The 19,036-nt window shown below is 36.2% G+C and overlaps 1 protein-coding gene and 1 long non-coding RNA gene across 3 annotated transcripts in view; one reads left to right on the top strand and one right to left on the bottom strand.

Annotated features, from left to right (window-relative positions):
* Positions 1–19,036, bottom strand: part of KLHL5 (kelch like family member 5) — an 86,914-nt gene that overhangs the window by 13,067 nt on the left and 54,811 nt on the right. For both annotated transcript variants that reach the window (XM_032272033.1, XM_032272038.1), the window contains 3 exons: positions 12,255–12,441; positions 5,958–6,182; positions 1,375–1,537 (listed from right to left, as the gene is read on the bottom strand). In XM_032272033.1, the coding sequence (XP_032127924.1) occupies positions 1,375–1,537; positions 5,958–6,182; positions 12,255–12,441 (575 nt within the window). The remainder of the gene's footprint in view (positions 1–1,374; positions 1,538–5,957; positions 6,183–12,254; positions 12,442–19,036) is intronic.
* Positions 1–19,036, top strand: part of LOC116545502 — a 109,096-nt gene that overhangs the window by 63,384 nt on the left and 26,676 nt on the right. Inside the window, exon 2 of the long non-coding RNA XR_004266338.1 lies at positions 13,619–13,649. This is a non-coding gene — a long non-coding RNA (uncharacterized LOC116545502). The remainder of the gene's footprint in view (positions 1–13,618; positions 13,650–19,036) is intronic.

Below are 19,036 nucleotides of genomic sequence, written 5' to 3'. Positions count from 1 at the left end.
GCTTCAAAATCAAATTTCTTAATAGTAGATTAGAGATCCTTAGTTTCTGATATGATTAATTAGGTTGTCTCTGAATTACATTCGTTTATACTTTAGGTGGGCTAAGGACTGAAATATTTCTCATTACAGGGTAAGAAAAGGTAAGTAAGATATTTCTATGCTTAGAAGTCTAAGCTACTGTAGGTCTGGAAATCAGGTTTAGAGAAGGCAGGTTTTTTTTTTTTTTTTTTTTTTTTTTTGTCTTCCATTAGAAATAAGGGCTAAGAAATATGCTGCTAAACAAAAATTAACACAATCAATCCCAAAGGTTTAAGCCAAAGGGTCAAAACCGAGAAGATACTGTTCCGTTTTCTTTTTTTCTCATTTACTAGATTCTTTAATGGGGCTGACTCTTATCAAAGAGTTTAGAAAGATATGTAGTGATGAATTTTGAAGTGATTTCTTTAGCTAAAATAAATGAGAGGAGGGGCAGAGAGATCAAATACATCTAAAAAGTGATTTCCATCTATCTTATCACATGTAATAGTGCTAAAAAAAAACTATCAAAAAGTAGAACATAACTGATAGGTCCTGAAGAAACATGATCTTAGGTCCTAAAATAGGAAAAAAATTTTCACTTTTTAAAAATTTTTCTTGTAATCAATAACACAATCCTATAAATAATTTTAATTCTATTTTAACCTTGATTCATTTCTTTTTCTGGAAACAATGATAAAGCATTCTAAATGAGCAAAAGGTACCCAACAAATAACTTTTCTTTAACAACCACAGATGGCTTCATTTTAAGGAAGAAGAAAGGACTGAAAAAAGATATCTATTTATTCTCTGAGTAACTGAGAGCCATTAGTGACATCTCTACCTATATTTGTTTATTCAGAGCAGACAAGAGGCAAGAGAGCACCTCTTTATAATCCATTCTAGTTTTCACTAGTTTTCCAAGATAAGAAGAGAGGTAAAAGTAAAGATAAATCAGTAGAAAAGATGGAATGAATTTTTAGAGAAAGAGACTATACTACTTTTAAAATACCATATATACTGTAAAACATAATATATAATATACTTTTAAAGTATATTAAATAAAATATTTTAAAGCTATACCAGATTTTTACTATACAACTTATTAATATTGAACATTAATATACAATATAAAATGTATTCACTTAACTAGAAATGTATAATATCTACACATTAAAAATGAAAGCCCAACTTAACATTGAACTATTTATATTTACAACTATTATAAAGAGGCATTCATTGTCTTAAAAGTTTCTTCAAATCACTAAAAGTATTCATGTATGTCTTTAAATTAGAAATGATATAGCTGAATAAATGTAATACGTTGCATTTTAAATGGAACTTTAAATACTTCCTTACTTTCCACTTAGTACTGCCACACCTACTGTACTCCTAGGGGTAGACATAGTGGCAACAAAATTCCACTGGCGAGCCTGAGGGTCCCATCTTTCCACTGTGTTCAGATAGCTCCAGCCATCATGTCCTCCTACGGCATACATGGGACCTTCCAGTACAGCCACACCTATAAGGAGACACGATGACTTTATATTGGCTGCTGTCTTAAAAATCATATTTTAATTGAAGTATAAGTACAATAAGCCTTAAACATACAAATTGAACTGAGTAAACATGTATGATGTAGACATGTGTCCTCCTCACTGTTCTTAGTAGGTGGGTAGGGTTGAAATAGCACTGTAGTTCTGGTATTAAAAAGTTCTAGGGACTAGCCGGGTGCAGTGGCTTACATCTGTAATCTCAGTGCTTTGGGAGTCTGAGGAGCAAGGATCACTTGAGGTCAGGAGTCAGAGACCAGCCTGGCCAACATGGTGTGCTGGGATTACAGGCTGAGCCGCCATGCCTGGCCTATCAGGTAACATTTAAACAGGAATGTGAATGAAGTTGGGAAACCAGACCTGGAGATAACCAGGGGAAGGGAAGATGAGGTAGAGGAAATGGCACGGCATGTGCAAAGGTTCTGAGGTATGCTCACTGTGTCTGAGGGACAGCAAGGTGGCCAGTCTGGCTAGGCAGGGTGAGTAAGGGGGAAAATGTAAGAGGTAAGGGAGAGTGTGGAGCCAGATTATGAAGGACAGTCAGAGACTGCAGAAAAGGATTCTGGTCTTATCGACTCTTATAAGGACTTTGGATCTCATTCTGATTGAGATGGAGAATGGTTTCCATGATGGCTTTGAGGTAGAGGGATTTAAGGAGAGGTGCGACATCATCATGGCCAGGTGAGATAAAATATCTCACCTGGGGGCCAAAAGAACTTGTGTATTACAGATATATTTTAATTTGTGAAATCACAGCCAGATAAGAAAAATACTTATCATTCATGCATGACCCAAATCAACATATTATTTCACTCATTTGTTACATATTGTGACCTACCAGTACTAGCTTTTGGAGATTTATGTGTGTGTGTGTATACGCATATAAACACACATATGTGTATATAATATGTATATATGTTATTTATATGTATGTATGTGCATATATACATTCTATGTGTATATACATATCTGTAAACCAAAATAAATGCACATAGTAAAATATACATACATAATATATACATATACTGCATACATGTTTATTAAATATATGTATCTCTAACTTTACATGTATACATATATATGTAATATGTAATATGTCAAAGAGCTGGCAGAAAACTTAAGGGGTTTACCTAATTCAACACATTAAAAAATGGCTTTGAAAAGAAATTTTAAGCTCGGTGTGGTGGTTCACAACTGTAAGTTTAGCACTTTGAGAGGCTGAAGCAGGCAGATTGCTTGAGCCTAGGAGTTCGAGACCCGCCTGGGCAGCATGGTGAAACCCTGCCTCCACTAAAAATACAAAAATTAGCCAGCTGTGATGGCCTATGCCTGTAGTTCCAACTACTAGAGAGGCTGAGGTGGGAGGATTGCTTAAGCCCAGAAGGTAGAGGTTGCAGTGGACCAAGAAAGTGCTACTGCACTCCAGCCTAGGTGACAAAGCAAGAACCTGTACCTACCAACAAAAAAAATTTAGCAGAAATCCTTTTCTGAATGAAATTTTCACATAATTACCACATAAAAAGCGATAAAAGGAATGTTTCTTAAATAAAAGTTTGTTTTAGACTGGGCACAGTAGCTCACACCTATAATCCCAGCACTTTGGGAGGCCGAGGCAGGTGGATCACGAGGTCAAGAGATTGAGACCATCCTGGCCAACATGGTAAAACCCCATCTCTACTAAAAATATAAAAATTAGCTGGGCATAAATGGCGTGTGCCTGTAGTGCCAGCTACTCGGAAGGCAGAGGTTGCAGTAAGCTGAGATTGTGCCACTGCACTCCAGCCTGGTGACAGAACAAGACTGTGTCATTTAAAAAAAAAAAATATTTTATAAGCTCAAATTTTTAACAGTTATTTAATTGTAAGGTAATTTAATAAGAACATTGCTGTTTTGAATGACACAAAAATTTTAAATTAGGGCTTAAAGAAGACAGTTTTGAGCTACTGATCATTTTCCTTTCAACTTGCTACAGTTCAATAAAGTCTTTTGTATGGCACCTGGAACTAATGACAGTATTCAATGCACAATGTCACTTGCACAAAACAGCTGGAACATGAGCAACCGCATTCTATGCACTATATTCATAAGAATTTACCCTGTGTTAGAATTACATTTTCTTCCCCATGGTAGGGGAGGGGGAAGCATGAAGTTGAATTACTCTATTTACCCTGGATTTTATGGTCAACCCAAATTTCTAAGTCTCATTCATGCTTAACTTATATTTTCCCAGTCTGTGCCTATATAATAGTTGATTTTATGGACTCAAGAGTAATGTTTTACAGTTTACTTTGTTAAATTTCATATAGTTAATTTTAAGCTCTTTCTCTCAGTGTCTTTGCCTTAACCTTCTGGTTTTATTTCCTTATCAAACTTCAAACTTAAGATGATCTTTCACTGAGAACTAATTACAACTAGTGGAAACCCATGCCTCTTTGATCTTTTACTGTACCCACCACCATACTCATTTTTTTTTTAGTATTTAAAATATAATTTTTAATTTTTATTTAGAACATGAATTTGCTTTCGGATGCTCGCTCTGCCAGAATGTACCGAGATGAATTAGATGCACTTCGAAAGAAGGCAATCAGACTTGATAAGCTTGAAAGTGAAGTCACAGATATAAAGAGAGACTACATGATACTGAATTTTATAAGCAAGAGTTGAGGCACCATACCCATTTCAATCTTCATCCCTAGGGAGTTTTTGTCTATTGTTATTTGGGGGAAGCTTCCACTCTGGTGATCAGTATTTATAAATTGAGTATTGTACAAACTATACTATCTAAACTCAACTATAACTTCACTGCCATTGATCCATCTTTTGTGTGTGTGTGTGTGTGTGTGTGTGTGTGTGTGTTAGATCTATTGCCCCCGCTAGAGTGCAGTGGCACGATCACAGCTCGCTGCAGCCTTGACTTTCCAGGTTCAAATGATTCTCCCTCCTCAGCCTTCTGAATATCTGGGACTACAGGCCAAAGCCACGTTAAGTATTTAATTAAAAAATAAAAATTCCCAGTCATTTTTAAATTTTTTGTAGAGCCTGTTTCTTTCCATATTGCCCAGGATGATCCTCAACTCCTAGGCTCAAACAATCCTCCTGCACTGGCCTCCCAAATTGCTGGGATTATAGGCGTGAGCCACTGCATTGGCCTCATCTTTTATGACAACCTATCAAATTCTTTATTGCAACCATCTGAATCCTTTTCCCAACTGTAGTATGTTGACAACATGGCCACAAATTCTTCCTTCCCTGAGTTCATGCCTTTTTGCAATGTGACTCTGTTGTTTTGCCCATGAAGTGGAGAAGTCTATTTCTCCATTCTTTGAATTGATGCTTACCCATGTGGCTTGTTTGGGCAATGGGACTTTAGCAAACATAATGCAAGCAAAAGCTTGAAAAGCATTTGGGCATTAGGGCTTCGTTCTCTTGCTGCTTTGAAATCCTGTGACTACCACCATGTGAAGGAAGCCTGGGCCAGCCTGCTAAATGATTAGGGCATGTGGCCTGGTTGCCTGTTATTGATTCTGACAACCTGCCTACTACTAGACATCCTAGATCATCCAGTCAGCTTGCCAGTCCAGCAGAGATTCATGAAAACTCAGCAGAGATCATCCAAGGCAGCTCAGACCAGAAGAACCTCCCAGCTAACCCACAGATCGATGAGCTAAAAAAAAAATTGTTATTTTAAGCCTCGAAATTTAAAAATGGTTTGTTATGCAGCAAAAGCTGGGTGATACATACATATTTGAAGCCCTAACTTTATTCCTACTTCCTTCACTCTCATCAAACTATTTCACTGAGAAGACAGACATCCCTAAATTCTCTTTTATGCATCGTAGAATGAGCTGTCAGTTCGTTGAAGGTGAAGATAGCATCTTCTTCATTTTTGTATACCCCAGAACAAAGAGCATGGCACATGAACGTGCTAATCAATTGTCTTCCCAGTGAATTATTGAATAAAAGAATAAAAAGTCTCTATCATTACACTCTCTGTGCCACCTAAAAGTTTTTCTGGGTTTTTAAACTCATTTCTGCTTAAAAACTAGGCAATATATATGAAAAACAATAATGCTAAAGATTTTTAAATAAGAATTTCGATTAGGTTAGATAACACTAATTGTGAACACAGACTACATATGTAAAAAGGTGGCCTTTCAGACCATCATGCTACATTAAAATCCTTAGATATCTATGTTTTCACCTGCACCAGTTGCTGCCACATGTATATAACTGCTTGTGCTTTGAAGATAATGGAGTATGTGAGGCATGCTTGGAGCCTGCTGCCGACTCAGCGGCTGCCACACTGGTCTTTTGCCTGGTACAGAATGTAAACGTGCTGTGGGTGTCCACTATGTGATATTTTGAGTGAACCTGCATAGTTATACTTACCAAGGCCATGTCTATGTGTGGACATCGGTGGCATCACACTCCAAGTTTTTGTTTTGGGGTTGTAGCACTCTACAGTATTCAAAGTCTTCAGTCCGTCTCTTCCTCCAACCACATACAGTTTGTCATCTAGCACCGCAACACCGAACTGTAGCCTCCTCCCATTCATATTTGATACTGGAGTCCACATATTTGTACGGAGATCATACTTTTCAATGCTTGTTGCTCCTTCACAGTAATATATAGAAGTTATATAAATAAAAATTATACTATGATTTATAATTTTATGAAATTACATATATAAAAATTTTATTAGCATTGAAAATAATTTGATTATATTTCATGAAGGTCCTGCATGATCTAGTCTCTGCCTACATCTATGACCTCATCTCCTACTATTCTCCAGGGCATGCACCAGGCCCCAGTAAGAAAAGGTCAAATAGACAAGAATTACCTGTCAAAGGAGGGTGAGAACCAACACCCACAAGTGGGAAAAAAAGCAGAGGAGTTAAGTGTCATGGAAGCCAAAAGAAAAAAGTTCATAGCAGTAGGTCTGCTAACAGTATCCTACTGAGAGGATCCAACAAGATGAAGACTAAGAAGTATTATTGGATTTAGCTACATGGAGGTCACTGATGACTTCAGGGGGATGTTCCTTATTCAGTGGCTGAGATATGACTGGGAGGTAAGGAAACACAGACCGTGAGTGTAGAAGATTATTCTGAGAAGTCTGGCTATCAAAGGAGAGAGAGAGAAATTACTAGAAGAGTTGAAGAAGGTTTTGTTTTGTTTTCAAAATTGGAAAACTCATAGTTTGATTAAATGTGAATGAAAAGGATGTAGTTGAGAGGAAAGCAGGTAAAAATACAGGAGATGAAAGGGATCACAATGAACATAATGAACCATGAGGTTCCTGGGGAGGCAGGAAAGCACAGCACCTGGGGCATAGGCAGAGGGGCTAGCTTTCACAGGAGGAGAGGAACATACTCTATTGCAATAAGCAAGGACAGGGATAAGTACAGATGAGGTACTTTGGGAACTATGAGGGTAGGGAGTTCAGGAAGTTGCTGCTTGAAGGCATCTATTTTTTTCTTTTTTTTTTTTTAAAGAATTGAAAGATTCTAGGACTCCTTTGTCCTCTTATGAGTAAGATGAGTGGATTTTTTTTTTTTTTTTAAGAAAAGGCCCTCTAAAAAAACCCAGCCTCCAATTGTGGAGTTCAACTACAACCCATTTCTCTCTTCTAAGCTTCTAATACAACATGCAAGCAGTGCTAACTTTACAGAATTATAATCATGACTAACACTTATTCTAAAGTATTTGTTATAATTTGGTCATCAGAGCACTAGTATTATTGATCATTTCCTAAAATTTAGAAATAGTTTTGTTATACATATAGAGTTTCTCATGTTACAGTTTTTATCATTTTTTATTTACCCTACAGAATGCTAAATTATTTGGGATAACAATTATTTGGGATATATGTACGTGTGTGTGTGTGTGTGTGTGTGTGTGTGTGTGTATACTTATATATCTATTTAAACATATTTATATAGCTATAAATATATAAAACAAACATACAGAAATATAAACATTTATATAGATAGAAATGTAAATATACATAAATATAAATGTAAATATTTTATATTTGTGTTTATATATTTAATATATTTATAAATTATTTATAAATATGTAGTTATATAATATATATTTATTATATATATTTATATTTTTTTGAGACAGAGTGTTGCTCTTTCACCTAGGATGGAGTACAGTGGTATGATCTTGGCTTACCACAACCTCCACCTCCCAAGCTCAAGTAATTCTTGTTTCTCAGCCTCCCAAGTAGCTGGGATTACAGGTATGCACCATCAATCACAACTAATAATTTGTATTTTTAGTAGAGACAGAGTTTTGCTATATTGGCCAGGCTGGTCTTGAACTCCTGGCCCCAAGTGATCCTCCTGCCTTGGCCTCCCAAAGTGCTGGGATTACAGGCATGAACCACTTTGCCTGGCCTTCACCTATGTATTTTTCACAGCACCACACAGAGTCCCTTACACATACTATAGCTGTTCAAAAATATGTTTGAATACTTTTTCTTCATAGTTTTAGCTATAGTGAGGTTTTTTACTTACATACTTACATTATTTGATGTAATAGTATATTTGATTAATTACTCTAAATTTGATCTTAAAATATTCTTCCTTCCATCAAATAAATCACATGAAATTAGAAAATTCCCTCCAACAAATAAAAAGCTAATCGTCTCTCTTCAAGAACACATTTAGGAAATACTTTTCTTTTGAATTTTATGTTATTTCTTTTAGATCTAGTTTACTAAGCAGTATCATAGTTGTATGAATTGGTAACTAAAAGTTATTTTGCTAATTTCAAACATAAAAATATTAAAACATAGTTTCAGGTATATATTTAAATCTGAATATCCAAAATTTAAAAAATCTTAATAATTGTAAAATTCTATGTAAACGCTTGGGACGTCCCTAATTTATACCGAAGAATTAACCTTATCAAGCAAGCACAAATATACTCTAACATTTTCTTAGTGGCTGTTTGGAGCCATTATTAGCTTATTTGTTCGGCCCTATACTAAACAGATATATGAAGGGACCAAAAGCCCAATGGTCAGACTACCATCTGACTAAGACAAACTGCTCTTCCTTATAAAGATACTGGAAATAAGATAAATTAGGACCAGCCAGGTAGCTTGAACAGGATAGGTCAGAAAATAAAGTTGGTCAAACAGAAGGGCCGGATTAGAGAAAGTCTTAAAAGCCAGAATGAGGCATTTGCATCTTATATGATAAGAAATAAAGACTGCTGGAGTTTTTGAGCAGAATTAATCGCATGTTCACTGAAGAGTTAATGGAGTAGAGTATCATCTCCAAAGCCAAAATGCCTGTTTGAATCTTGATCCTATCACTCATCAATTGTGTGATCTTTGGAAAGTTATTTCAGTTCTCCAAGTCCTGATTTCCCTAACTATAACAGAGAACTGTTACGAAGATGAAATGAAATAATATAGTCTAAGTGCTTTGCATAATGCCTGCCACATATTAACAACATAATGAATGCCATTCCCTCTAAATTAACATGACCAAAATATGTAGGCTGACAGAAGGCTAACTGGAATTAGAAGGATGGCAGCAGAAATTTATAAGAATTAGACATAAGACCCATTTGAAAAAAGACCTGACAGCTCTCAGAATTTAAGGTTTGAGAGAGAGAATGAGACTTGCTTATTTTTGGTGCCTAGCATCTAGTCCCCTTCCCATGCTTGGGGAATTTTACATTGTATGTATGAGCCTTGATGGGAAGCAGGAACCCATCTCTCAGAAAGCGGAAAAGATTGCCTTTCCTGTACCAAATTTGAGTTAAAAGCTGAGCATCAAATAGATATTTTATACAAGTTGGGAAAATGAGAATAAAATCAAAGTGAAGGTATTATAGATAAACACAGAGTTAACAGTTAAAGCCTTAAAAAGGAGAGAAAAAGACAGGGGGGGAAGAAGAGTGCTAGTAATGACTATAAAAGCTAGCACCAGTTCCCGGTACATAGATGATACTTAATAAGAATTTGCAGATTAACTGAACAACAGAATGTTGAAATATCCCTAATCAGTTATCTTATTTATTTCTGTACCATGCACTCATCAGGCCTATGTCTAAAACTTAAGCATCTACAAATAAATAGCATTATGTTATATGTTATTCGGGTTAGAAAGTGGTAGGCAGGAGGCTGCTACTGAATGGTCACAGAAGGCCTCCTTGGTAAGTTGACATTTGAGAGATTTGAGTGAATAATTTCTGCTAGGCCCTTCAATATCCGGGGCCAGAACGTCCCGGCGAGAGCATCAGCTAAAGCAATATCTTGGATATGGATAAAATGGCCTGTTAGATTAATGAAAAGGCTGATGGGGTTGGAATAAAAGCATCAGTAAGGGAAGAAGTTTTAATAGAATGAGCTGACATCAGAGAGGTAGCCAGAAGTCAGAGAGAGATTGTAGGAAATTGCGGACTGCAAGTACTAGGAATTCAAAGAAAGGGGAGATCAATGCATATTAAGGGCTAATACACAGAAAGCTTCTAGCATAATACTGGCACCCAGCAGGCACTGTGCAGTGTTTGTTGCTATTATTTTTAACTATTATTATTTTTCTGAGACAGAGCCTTGCTTTGTTGCACAGGCTGGAGTGCAGTGGTATATACAATTTCAGTTCACTGCAACCTCTGCCTTCTGGGTTCAAGCAATTCTCCTGACTTAGCCTCCTGAGTAGCTGGCATTATAGGCACTTGCCACCATGCCTGGCTAGTTTTTATTTATTTATTTATTTTTGGTATTTTTTAATAAAGACAGGGTTTCATCATGTTAGCCAGGCTGGTCTTGACCTCCCAACCTCAAGTGATTGGCCCGCCTTGGCCTCCCAAAGTGCTGGGATTACAGGCGTAATCACAGCCTATTTTTAATATTAATAATAACTGTTGTTAGTATAGTACAAAGAATTCTTAGATACCTTTGACCCAGATTTCCCAAATGTTTACTTTTTACTGTATTTACTATGTAGGTTCACCCCCCCCCCCCCCCCAACTGTTTTAAGAGTAAGTTGTGGCCCAGTGTGCTGGCTTATAGCTGTGATCCCAACATTTTGGGAGGTCGAGGCAGACAGATCACTTGAGGTCAGGAGTTCGAGACCAGCCTGGCCAACATGGTGAAATCCTATCTCTACTAAAAATACAAAAATTAGTCAGGCACGTGTGGTGGCATGTGCCTGTGGTCCCAGCTACAGAAAAATTGTTTGAACACAGGAGGCAGAGGTTGCAGTGAGTTGAGATCACATCACTGCAGTCCAGCGTGGGTGATAGAACAAGACTCCATCTCAAAAAACAAAACAAAACAAAAAAAACCCCAGTAAGTTGCAGAAATGATGCCTTTATACCCCTAATACTCAGTGTATCTTCCTCAAAATGACAAATTATCTTCTTATAAGACCAAAATATAATAATCAAAATCTGGAAATTAACTTTTTTTTTGAGACAGAGTCTTGCTCTGTCACCCAGGCTGGAGTGCAGTGGTGCAATCTCGGCTCACTGCAACCTCTGTTTTCTGGGCTCAAGTTATCCTCCCACCTCAGCCTCCTGAGTGTAGCTAGGACTACAGGCATCTGCCACCATGCCAGGCTAATTTTTTTGTATTTTTGGTAGAGATGGGGTTTCACCATATTGCCCAGGTTCTATCAAACTCCTGGCCTTAAGTGATCTGCCCGCCCTGGCCTCCCAACATGCTGGGATTACAGGTGTGACCTACCGTACCCGGCCTGAAATTAACATTTATACAACACTATTATCTAATCTACAGACCTTACTTGGATTTTGTCATTTGTCTCAGTTGTGTACTTTACGGCAAAGGAAAATCCAAGAGGATGCATTATAATAGCTGTCATGTCTCTTTAGTCTCTTATAATCTGGAACAATTTCTGGCTTTTTTTTGTACTTCATGACATTGACATTTTTGAATACTATAGACAGATAAGTTATTTTGTAGACTGTCAACTTAGATTTGTTTCCTCAAGATTAGATTCAGCTTATACACTCTTGAACAGCATAGATGGGTGGCTGAGTTTTCCATGCATTCTCTCCAGCACAGTGCTGCTACTTAGTCTGATTTCTGTCAACATTATCTTTGATCATTTGGTTAAGTGCTGTGTGCCAGGTTTTTCTACTGTAAATATACTATTTTACTCTTTGTAACTAGTAAACATGTGGCTGAGAGACACTTTTAGACTAAGTATCCTGTTCTCAAACTTTCCCCACTAGTCTCAGCATCCACTGATAATTCTTGGCTGAATTGGTTATTGGTGGTTACTAAATGGTAACTTTTGTAATCTCATCTTTCCTTCTATATTCATTCCTTGGCACTCTACTGTAAGGAAGAGCTTTCCTTTTTCCCTTGTTTTTTTGTATCGATGTGGAACCATGGATACTTAATGACTTCATAGGACATAATCTTTTACTATCATTTATTTTGATGCTCAAATTATCCCAGAGTTGGACAGTAGTAGCCCCTGTAAGCTTTTTCCTGTGTCTTTTGACCTGTCTCCATCATTCTTTGAACATTTCCTCACTTTCTGGTCTAGAGGGTGTTACAGAATTATCTGGTACTTTTTCTGCCCCTCTCCTGCAACCAGCCATTTCTCCAATGAGTTCTTTGGCCATATATATACTTAATAAAATATCTTTTTCTCTGTTCCTCCCTCCCCCAAATAAAAGATTATTTGATACCTTTTGTTGAATCCATTCCCCCAACTGCAAACAATGTACCAACAGTTGACTTCCTAGGTTTTGTCCGAGGACTTTGTAACATGGGTCTTCTCTCTGGTAATAAATGGTACTTCATTGCTTCCATAATGAGTTTCTGACATTCTATATCATCCCGGAAAAGTGCATTATTTTCCATGTCTGCCAGGAACTAGGAAAGAGGAATGGGTATGCATACCGAATGACTAAGAAATCGGTAGGGTTTACAGAAAAAAAAAAAGACATCGTTCTCAAATGGATTTTACACATTTTTTTAAAATTCAAGTATGGGCACATATTTTTAACAAAAATATGCAACATTTACAGGATTTACATTTTAAATTTCATTGAAAAACAAAACGCAAGTAGCATAAATGGTATACTCTAAAATCTTAGTACTGTAGTGCTTATCTCTGGGTAGTAGGAATACTGGTGCTACTTAAATAAAAATTTTTTTACTATTTTTCTATAATTTCCAGATTTTCCAAAATAAATAATTTTACTTTTAAAATCAGAAATAATTTTAATTGAAGAATAATTATAAGTGGGAATTGCCTAATTATACTGTGTTCACTTGACTTTTCTAAACAATTCCACTAACAAGTGCAAAAACAAAAGTTACAAATTCCTCACGGGGCAAAGAACTAACAGTGACTGTTCTAAAAACATTAAAATCCCTTGTGTGTCATTGAATTCAATTTTATGTAAATGCACAAAAACTATTACAACTTGTCTTTTAAAATACAAAATTCTTTTTAAAAATAAAATGAAAATACGATCACATTGGCAATTAAATTAAAAAAAAAGACTTAAAAATAAGTCTTTTCCTTTTGTGCTTGGTTCTCCATCGCCCCTCCCCATCCTGTAATTCTTCCCTGCCTTATAAACAACCTGGTGTGCAGCCTTTCATATTTTCTTCATATTCACGCAATCCTCTGCTAACATAATTCTCAACATTTATATGTATAACATAAATATATGTAATAATTTTTAGTTTTCTCTTTTACTAATTGTCTTATATGCTTTGCTGCATCTTACCATCTTTGTTCAACATTATCACATGAAAATTTCTTCAGGTCTTCTGAAAAGGTACAGTTCTGATTTATTCTTTTTAATCACTGAATAATACTCTATACTATATAAATATGCTAATTTTTTAGCCATTTCCTTATCATGGACATTAATTTTGTTTCAGTATATACAGACACATATTCACGTGTATGTGTGTGTATATATGTATATATGTGTATACACATACACACACACATGAATATGTAAATATACTATTTTCTGCTACTAAAAACAAGTCCAGTACGGATGTCCTTATGTATTAATTTTTACCTTTACAGGACAGATTTCTAAGAACTGAATTGACTCCAGGTGGGTCAAAGTGTATACGTTACCTATGTATGTGTGTGCGCATATATGTGTATTTGTGTGTGTCTGTATGATAAATGTTGTCATTATTTTCCAAAGTGGCTCACATTTCATCAGCCATGTGTAAGGGCACAAGTGTATGACATTCCTACTGGGAATAAGTGTTTTAGCTCTTTTTGTCAATGATATCACATTTTTCCTTTAATTTGAATTTTCCTAAGTGAATATAAGCATTTTAAAATAATTTGGATATTTGCACTTTTTTCCTTCCTTTATCTGCCTCCTTTTTTCTACTATCTTTTGATTAAAAAATTTGCAAGAGTTCCTTATATGACACGCACTAATCTTTTATTTTTCAACTGTATTTTTCTAGATTTTTAATCATTTGTCTATTAAGGTTGTTTCATAATACTGTTGCTAAACAAATAGTTTTCATTTTTAGGTCATCAAATATGTGTCTTTCTTTTATAGTCCTGGTTAGAAAGTCTTTTTGTTTCAGTTTGCAGATGAAGTCTCCTGGATCATCTAGCAAGATTTTATTGCTTTCTCTCATTTAGGCCATTGATCCATGTGAAATGAAAATCCATTTCATTGTTTCGAAATTAATTTTTAAATAGAGTATGAGTGGAGGAGCATTTTTATTTACTTTAAGATCAACAGCTAGTTCTGTACTACTTATTAAATGTCCCCCTCCCATTTTCAACTGAACTGAATCTTGGTCATACATTACATTCTCACAAATGGATCTCAAGCTATGTGAGATTTGTTTTTTGATTCTTTATTCTGTTCTATTGATCTATTTGTCTATTCCTATTTCTAAATAGCATATTTTATTACAGTGTCTTTATAGTATATTCTGATACTCGATATTGTTAAGTTTTCCCTCACTGTTAACTTTCATAGTTTTCTTGGCTATTTTTGTGCCTTTATTTTTCACATAAACTTAGGACAAATTTATCCAGATTCTCTTGGAATTCTAATAAGGACATTAAATTTATTAATTAATTTTTGAAGAACTGACATTTTTATGATATTAAGCCTTTCTGTTCAAGAAGCCTTTCCATTTGTTGTATAGCTTTCTATATATCATACCTTTCTTTATTACATATATTTCTATATATTTTATTATCTTCACTGCTATTGGGAATGGATTTTAAAAGTTTATGTCATATATGTTTTGAAGGAGAGAAAATCTACTGATTACACTTGTATTAACCTATTACTTTTCCAAATTTCCTTATTAAGCTCTACATGTTATGCAAATAATCATAACTGTCAACAAATAGGGATAGTTGTATATCTTTTTCTAATGTGTATGCCAACTATTTTATTTATTTATTTATTTTTGAGATGGAGTCTTGGTCCGTCACCAGGCTGGAGTGCAGTGACACAATCTCAGCTCACTGCAACCTCTGACTCCCAGGTTCAAGCAATTCTCCGGCCTCAGCCTCCCGAGTAGCTGGGACTACATGTGCCACCACCTCGGCTAATTTTTTTGTATCATTGACTAATGATGTTGATGATATGGGGTTTCACCACGTTGGCCAGGAGAGTCTCAATCTCCTGACTTTGAGTTCTGGGATTACAGGCATGTGCCAACTATTTCATTATTGCAATTGCTTCTAAAGAAGCAAAGCCTTCTAAAAAAAGTTAAATAATTAGGCTGATATAGAATATTTTGTTTCTTGTTTGAATTGATCCAGTTTTAGTGTTTCATTATTTAGGAAAATAGTTGCTGTGACATTTAGTAATCTATCTTTATTATATTCAATAAAGATAATATAGATTTTCATAGATTTTGTATTTTTGAGACAGGGGTCTCACTGTTGCCCAGGCTGAAGTGTAGTGGCACAATCTCAGCTCACTGCAACCTCTGCCTCCCATGTTCAAGCAATTATCCTGCCTCAGCTTCCTGAGTAGCTGGGATTACAGGCATACACCACCTCACCCAGCTAATTTTTGTATTTTTAGTAGAGATGGGGTTTCACCATGTTGGCCAGGCTAGTCTTGAGCTCTTGACCTCAAGTGATCCCATGGCCTCCCATAGTGCTGGGATTACAGGCGTGAGTTACCATGCCCAGCCCCTTCATAGATTTCTTAATAATCATTCTAATATTCCTGGAAAAAGACCTTTCTGGTCATAGTGTATCCTTTTGATACACGGTGGGTTGCATTTGACAATATATTTCTTTATAATTTATTGGGGCATATTTTACATATCCTAATTTATCCATTCCAGGTAGACAATTCAATGATTTTTAGTAAATTACCAAGTTGTGGAACCATTACCATAAAACAATTTTGAAACATTTTCATCATCTCAATTAGATCCCACATGCCCATTTACTGTTCATCATCATTGTCATTCCCATCTTTTGTCCCAAGTACTAATCTATCTCTATAGATTTGCCTTTTCTGGACATTTTATATACAGAGAATCATATAATATGTAGACTCTGGTGTCTTGCTTCTTTCCCTTAGCATACTTTTGAGACCTGTCCCTGCTGTAGCTACTGGTATCAGTGCTTCATTTCTTTTTATTGTTGAGTAATAATTCCACTATTGGGCTATACTTCATTTTATCTATCTATTCACCAGTTGATGGATGCTTCTTAGGTTGCTTCCAGTTTCAGGTTATTATGAATAAAGCTGCCAAGAACACTTGTGTTCAAGTCTTTGTGTGGACATATTTCTTTCTCTTGGGTAATTATAACCTAGGAGTAGAATTGCTGAGGTATATGGAAAATTTACGTTTAACTTTTTAAGAAACAACCAAATTGTTTTCCAAAGGGGTTGCACCATCTTACATTTCCACCAGCACTGTATGAAGGTTCCTGTTTTTGCACATCCTCACCAATTGTTTATTTGTCTCTATTTTAGCCATTCAGGAAGGTGCGCAATATGGTTTTATTTTGCATTTGCCTTGTGACTAATGATGTTGATGATATATTCATGTTTTTATAGAGGAAGAGAGAAACAGTCTCTAAAAAGAGTCACTGTAAAAACAGTTGGTGGTATTTGGAAGCTAGCACTGCATACCAAAGGCAAAAAAGCCAAATTAAGACCTAAGTCCCATGACCTACACCAGAATATACATTTTGGTATTAATTACTCCACATTGTTTCTATGCACACAAAACATAGTTACACTTGTCACAGAAACCGTTAGTATATATGCATAAAGTTGGCTCATTAAGGTTAATTTAAATGTTTATGTTACTTCTATTATAAACTATTATTTTAGTCATCTCTAAATAAAAATAAATGTGAAAAAATGTAGAAAGTAAACTCTTGGGAGACGTAATAGTCACTGTAATTTGAAGCAATGTATATTTGCTAATATACTGATAGTATCTATAAATTATAAATAAGTAGGATTAATTATATTTAAGTTAAAAAGTCATTAATCGAAGTATCAGATTAATCAAATGGGAGGAACCAAATATCATTTAGAAAACTATTCAGAAGACACTGAGAGAAAACTACAAAATACTTTCATGTACTCTGCATTTTTGGTGAATGCTAAATGCCTTCTCTGCTATAAAAGAAGAGCAAATTACTAAAATGAAAGCATTCAGAATACAGGAATCAATTTTCATTTTGTAAATTTTTATACTCACTCATATTTGCTCACCTTATGACTACTGCTCTAAAACTGTCCCCTCAAATACAAATAGAATGTGAATAATTTATGAACTGTACAGATGTTAAAAAAACGTTTTGGAGGCTGGGCAAGGTGGCTCATGCCTATAATCCCAGCATATTGGGAGGCTTTGGCAGGAGCACCACTTGAAGCCAGGAGTTTGAGAACAGCTTGGCAACAAAGTATGACCCTGTCTCTATAAAAAATTTTAAAAAACTAGGCAGATGTGTGGTGGGGCACAGTAACGGTAGTCTCAGCTTCTCGAGAGGCTGAGGTGGGAGAATAACTTGAGCCCAGGAGTTTGAGGCTGCAGTGAGCTATGATAATGCCACTACACTCAACCTTGGGTGGCAGAGTGAGACCCGGTCTCAAAAAAAAAGTTGTTGTTTTAGTATCAAGACCTTGTAAACTAAAAGAATGCTAAAGTAAATATTGACTCATTTTATATTTCTGACTTTCTGTAGAAAACAATACTGAACTGAGAGCAGAATAGTGAAGACTCAGATACTTGTAAATTCAGGCTGAACATTGAAAATGTTAATAATTTAGGTGCGGGCCAGGTGCGGTGGCTCACGCCTGTAATCCCAGCACTTTGGGAAGCCAAGGTGGTAGATCACCTGAGGTCAGGAGTTTGAGACTAGACTGAACAACATAGTGAAACCCTGTCTCTACTAAAAATACAAAAAATTAGCTGGGTGTGGTGGTGGGCGCTTGTAACTCCAGCTACTGAGGAGGCTGAGGCAGGAGAATCACTTGAACTCAGGAGGTGGAGGTTGTGGTAAGCTGGGATCACGCCACTGTACTCCAGCCTGGGCAACAAGAGCAAGACTCTGTCTCAAAAAACAATTTAGGTGTCAAAATCTTTTAATGTATATATGCCCTAGTATTTCTATTCACATGGTTTAAAATTTTATCAAGTTGAAATATCTGGAATGCTTTCAAAAGTAAAATAAAATCAATCTTAGTACTTTGAGAAGCCAAGGTGGGAGGATCACTTGAATCCAGGAGTTCAAGACCAGCCAGGGCAACATAGTGAGACCCTATCACCAAAAAAATTTTTAAAAACTGGCTGGGTATGATGGTTCATGCCTGTTAATCCTAGCACTTTGGGAGACCAAGGGGGTGGATCTCTTGAGGTCAGGAGTTCGAGACTAGCCTAGCCAACATGGTGAAACCCTGTCTCTACTAAAAATACACAAATTAGCCAGGCATGGTGGCATGCCTCTGTAATCCCAGCTACTCAGAAGGCTGAGGTGCAAGAATCGCTTGAACCCAGGAGATGGAGATTGCAGTGAGCAGAGATTGTGCCACTGTACTCCAGCCTGAGCGACAAGGACTCCATCTCAATAAATAAATAAATAAATAAACAAATAAAAAATTTTAAAATGTGGCTGGGTGTGGTGGTGTGTGTCTGTGGTCCCAGCTACTCAGGAGGCTGAGGTGAGAGGATCTCTTGGGCCCAGGAAGTTGAAGCTGCAGTGAGTCATGATCGTATCACAGCACTCCTGCCTGGATAATAAGAGTGAGACCCCGCCTCAAAATAAAAATAAAATAAAATGACCATAAATATTTGTCTCCTAGATTATTCCGTTTTTTTAAAAAGCCATACAAAGATTTGGCCTGGTGGCTCACGCCTATAATCTCAGCACTTTGGCAGGCCAAGACGGGTCAGGAGTTCGATACCAGGCTGGCAAACATGGTGAAACTCCATCTCTACTGAAAATACAAAATTAGCTGGTCATGGTGGC

The sequence above is a fragment of the Sapajus apella genome, unplaced genomic scaffold, assembly GCF_009761245.1.
Source record: "Sapajus apella isolate SASKATOON/1434 unplaced genomic scaffold, GSC_monkey_1.0 scaffold5, whole genome shotgun sequence".
Taxonomy (NCBI): Eukaryota; Metazoa; Chordata; class Mammalia; order Primates; family Cebidae; genus Sapajus; species Sapajus apella.
Note: the sequence above shows the minus strand (reverse complement) of the source record. Positions and strands in the feature narration are given on the sequence as shown.